We start from the raw sequence: 4,520 nt of genomic DNA, 5'->3' as shown, positions 1-4,520 counted from the left end.
CCAGCACACGCAGTACATGGCATATTGTAAACATACAACCGATTTTTTAAATGTTTTTTTCAACTGCCGTTTGTAGACCTGACTCAAGTGATCATTTTAGCCCACGCTGACTCTTCTTGCTTAACAGAAGGTTGGGCTTCATGAACATCTTCATATACCTGCTGCTGTCCGCCTGGATTTCTAAGCAGTATGACACATCTTTCTATTCCCAGCCCCTGGGGATTTTTCCTAGATCTAGAATTTTATGCTCTGAATTACCCAAATAAGACATATGAAATAATTTTTTCTTTTGAATTGTTTCACTGTCCAGTTCCTATTGCCCGGGCTGTACTTGTTGACATGGAGCCTAAAGTTATCAATCAAACACTGTCAAAGGCTGCCCGGTCTGGCCGATGGAAATATGGCCAGCATGCATACTTCTGTCAAAAACAAGGTTCTGGAAACAACTGGGCATATGGGTAAGACTAATTCCTCATGGTTTTCAGTTTAGTTACAGCTACACAGTCCATTAACAGTGAAGTTACAGCTACACAGTGGTTAGCATGTAATCTTGACTTGGTTTTAAAATTTGGAATTAGACTTCATCTAGGAGAAAAGCTCATTCCATCTACCTATCTCTGCTTCAAGTACAGGTAATGATTAAACAGAGGATCTCCCTTAGCCTTGTTTCCTGTGTTCACTGTCATGCTGCAAAGTAACTTCTCATCAGTACAGTATCCATATCTGGCAAATGTTCCAGTTATAGGGAATACAGCAGAGCAGTAGTTCCCAAACTTTGCTGCATGTTAGAATTTCCTGGGGTTCATTAGAACATCCTCATGACGAGGGCTTACTTCCAGAGATTGTGATTTAACTGGTTTAGAGTGAAGCCTAGATGTTGGGATATTTGAGAGGCTCCCAGGTGATGCTAATATGTAACTCAATTTGAGAACCACTGCTTGAAGACTGTTCTTAGGAATATTGAATATTATGTTGTACTGTAAATTTGTATAACCACGTGATAATTGAAAGCTGCTCCAGCTAAAGGAAGAGAAGTTGGCTAATGGGTACAAAAATATGGTTAGATAGAAGGAATCAGTTTTAGGATTCATCAGTATAGTAGGGAAAGTTATAGTTAATAATTTATTGTATATTTCAAAATAGAAAAGAAGAATTATAATATTCTCAACACAAAAGATAAATGTTTGAGGTGATAAATGTCCAAATTATCCTGATTTGAGCATTACACATTGTATACACATATCAAAATGTCACATGTACCCCCAAAATATGTACAACTATATGTACAACAATAGAAAATAATAAAGGCTGGGCGCAGTGGCTCACTCATGTAATCCTAGCTCTGGGAAGCTGAGGTGGGTAGATTGTCTGAGCTCACTGGTTTGAGACCAGCCTGAGCCAGAGTGAGACCCAGTCTCTAAAAATAGCCAGGGCTCGGCGCCTGTGGCTCAAGTGGCTAATACACCTAAGGTGGCGGGTTCGAATCCAGCCTGGGCCCGCCAAACAACAATGATGGCTGCAACGAAAAAAAATAGCCAGGTGTTGTGGCAGGTGCCTGTGGTCCCAGCTACTTGGGAGATGGAGGCAGGAGACTTGCTTGAGCCCGGGAGTTGGAGGTGCTGTGAGTTGTGATGCCATGGCACTCTACCCAGGGGGACAGCTTGAGGTTCTGTCTCAAAAAAATAAAAAATAAAAATAGCTGGGCCTTGCAGTAGGTGCCTGTAATCCCAGCTACTTGGGAGGCTGAGGCAGGAGGATCACTTGAGCCCAAGAGTTTTTTTTTTTTGGAGACAAGAGTCTCACTTTGTCACCCCTGGTAGAGTGCCATTGTGTCATAGCTCACAACAACTTCAAATTCTTGGGCCATCCGCCTGCCTCAGCCTCCCAGAGTGCTGGGATTACAAGCCTGAGCCATTGTGCCCAGCCCCAAGCCCAAGAGTTTGACTCAAAGTACCCAAAGTGACACTCTGTCTCTCAAATAAATAAATAAATAAATAAAAAATAAAATAAAATTTTGTTAGGGTATGCATAACTTTCATGAGAGTTCCTTCACTTAAAATAGTTTTGGAAAAAAACCTTTTTATCCTATATCTTTTTCTCTGTATTGTGTCTGTCTGGTTAAATTAAAAGTTGTTTGTATTTGTTGCTTTTGCCATTGCATAGGTACTCTGTCCATGGACCCAAGCATAAAGAATCTATATTGGACCTAATCCAGAAGGAAGTAGAGAAGTGTGACTCTTTGAGTGGTTTTTTTATCATAATGAGTATGGCTGGGGGCACAGGATCCGGGATAGGAGCCTTTGTGACACAGAATTTACAAGATCAGTACTCAAACTCTTTGAAGATGAATCAGATTATATGGCCTTATCGAACTGGTGAGGTATGAACATACTAATTGAAAATACTATGTTTTATGTTTTTTGCACTTGAAATAGATGTGGATTAAAAGATTGATCTCACCCTTTCTTTGGAAATGTTAAGTTACAGCTTCAAAAGAGTGATGATACAATGTGGACTTTTGGAGCAATTCATTTAACTTTGCTTCAAATTTTCTAAACAAATGAGATGTCCTTATTAAAAATTTTTCTTTTTAATTTTTTTTTTTTTTTTAGAGACAGAGTATCACTTTATCGCCCTTGGTAGAGTGCTGTGGTGTCACAGCTCACAGCAACCTCCAGTTCCTGGGCTTAGGCAATTCTCTTGCCTCAGCCTCCCAAACAGCTGGGACCACAGGTGCCCACCACAACGCCTGGCTATTTTGTTGTTGTTGTTACAGTTTGGCTGGGGCTGGGTTTGAACCTGCCACCCTCAGTATATAGGGCCAGTGCCCTACCCGCTGAGCCATTATTAAACATTTTAAAGAAAATGATTTTGCTGCTTCTCTCAGAAACCCTTTCTATAGAATGCCCCTCTGGCTACAATATATAATACAGGTACGGTGACCTCATGTCACAGTTCATGGTACCACTGCCAACCTTCAAATAATTTCTATTTCTATTGGGAGGAACATTGTATATAAGAACATTTCCTTTTTATCAACTTAATTGGAGAAACAAAACGGAGGTGAGACAAGTCACTATAGGACAGCAGTTTTCAACCCGTGGGTCGCGACCTGTTTTTAACAATGAAAATATGTTGCAGCATTAGGAAGGTTGAGAACCCCTGCTATAGGAAATGAGAGAAGCAAGTCAGTAATAGTTGTTTGTTGTGCCCTTACTAGGTACAAAGCACTGCTGTAAGTGCTTGACTTGCATCATGTCACTCATTCTTGGAACTTTAGGAGGTCATTACGAATGAAGAAACTGAGGCATAGTGAGATTAAATAACTTTGCCCAAAGTCGTACAGCTAGAGAGTGACAGAGCCAGGATTTGAACCCAGGCAGAATGCCTGTAGAGTCTACCACAGGCAGATTCTCTCCTCCCTTTCTTACTTCTGACCTTTTCCTCTCCAGGTTATTGTTCAGAACTACAACTCCATTTTGACTCTTTCTCACTTGTACCGATCTTCAGATGCCCTGCTTGTTCACGAGAATGATGCTGTCCATAAAATATGTGCGAAACTGATGAAGATCAGGCAGATCTCCTTCAGTGATATGAACCAAGTCCTCGCACATCAGCTGGGAAGTGTGTTCCAGCCTACTTACTCTGCAGAAGGCTCACCTCACTACAGAAGAAATCCACTGGGTATTTTTCTCCCTGTGTGTTGTTTGTAGGAAATTTTTACTATATTCTGAAAGCCTCAAAGTTTATTCTTTTTTTTGAGACAGAGTCTCACTTTATCATCCTTGGTAGAGTGCTGTGGCATCACAGCTCACAGCAACCTCCAACTCCTGGGCTTAGGCAATCCTCTTGCCTCAGCCTCCCGAGTAGCTGGGACTACAGGCGTCTGCCACGATACCCAGCTATTTTTTTTTTAATTGCAGTTTGGCAGGGCCTGGGTTTGAACTCGGGACCCTTGGTATATGGGGCCGGCACCCTACCCACTGAGCCACAGGCGCTGCCCCTTATTCTTCACTATTTCCTCTCCTCTGCCTGATCTCTTGTCTTTCTCATCTCTAAAACCTTCCTATGGACCTGCTTAGCTCTCTGTACCATCTTACTGAAAAGCTTTGAGAAGTTGGTGAATTTCTGAAAAGAGTGTTGGTCTCTTGGCCAGGTAAAGTAGCTCATGCCTGTAATCCTAATGTTCTAGGAGGACAAGGTGAGAGGATTATTTGAAATTAGGAGTTTGAGACCAGCCTCTACTAAAAATAGAAAAAATTGGGCGGTGCCTGTGGCTCAGTGAGTAGGGTGTCGGCCCCATATACCAAGGGTGGTGGGTTTGAACCCATCCCCAGCCAAACTGCAACAACAAAAAAAATAGCTGGGCGTTGTGGTGGGCACTGTATTCCCAGATACTCAGGAGGCTGAGGCAAGAGAATTGCCTAAGCCTAAGAGTTGGTGGTTGCTGAGAGCTGTGACGCCACAGGACTCTACCCAGGGCAACAAAGTGAAACTATGTCTCTTTAAAAAAAAAAAAA

The 4,520-nt window shown here is 42.0% G+C and overlaps 1 protein-coding gene across 4 annotated transcripts in view; it reads left to right on the top strand.

Moving 5' to 3' along the window:
• TUBD1 (tubulin delta 1) overlaps positions 1-4,520 on the top strand; it is a 26,962-nt gene that overhangs the window by 3,264 nt on the left and 19,178 nt on the right. For 3 of the 4 annotated variants that reach the window (XM_012808773.1, XM_012808772.1, XM_003795595.2), the window contains exons 3-5: positions 311-458; positions 2,164-2,380; positions 3,453-3,684. In XM_012808773.1, the coding sequence (XP_012664227.1) occupies positions 311-458; positions 2,164-2,380; positions 3,453-3,684 (597 nt within the window). The remainder of the gene's footprint in view (positions 1-310; positions 459-2,163; positions 2,381-3,452; positions 3,685-4,520) is intronic. The other variant, XM_012808774.1, reaches the window with a different exon arrangement.

The sequence above is a fragment of the Otolemur garnettii genome, unplaced genomic scaffold, assembly GCF_000181295.1.
Source record: "Otolemur garnettii isolate 467f Iridium unplaced genomic scaffold, OtoGar3 scaffold00094, whole genome shotgun sequence".
NCBI classification, from domain to species: Eukaryota; Metazoa; Chordata; class Mammalia; order Primates; family Galagidae; genus Otolemur; species Otolemur garnettii.
Note: the sequence above shows the minus strand (reverse complement) of the source record. Positions and strands in the feature narration are given on the sequence as shown.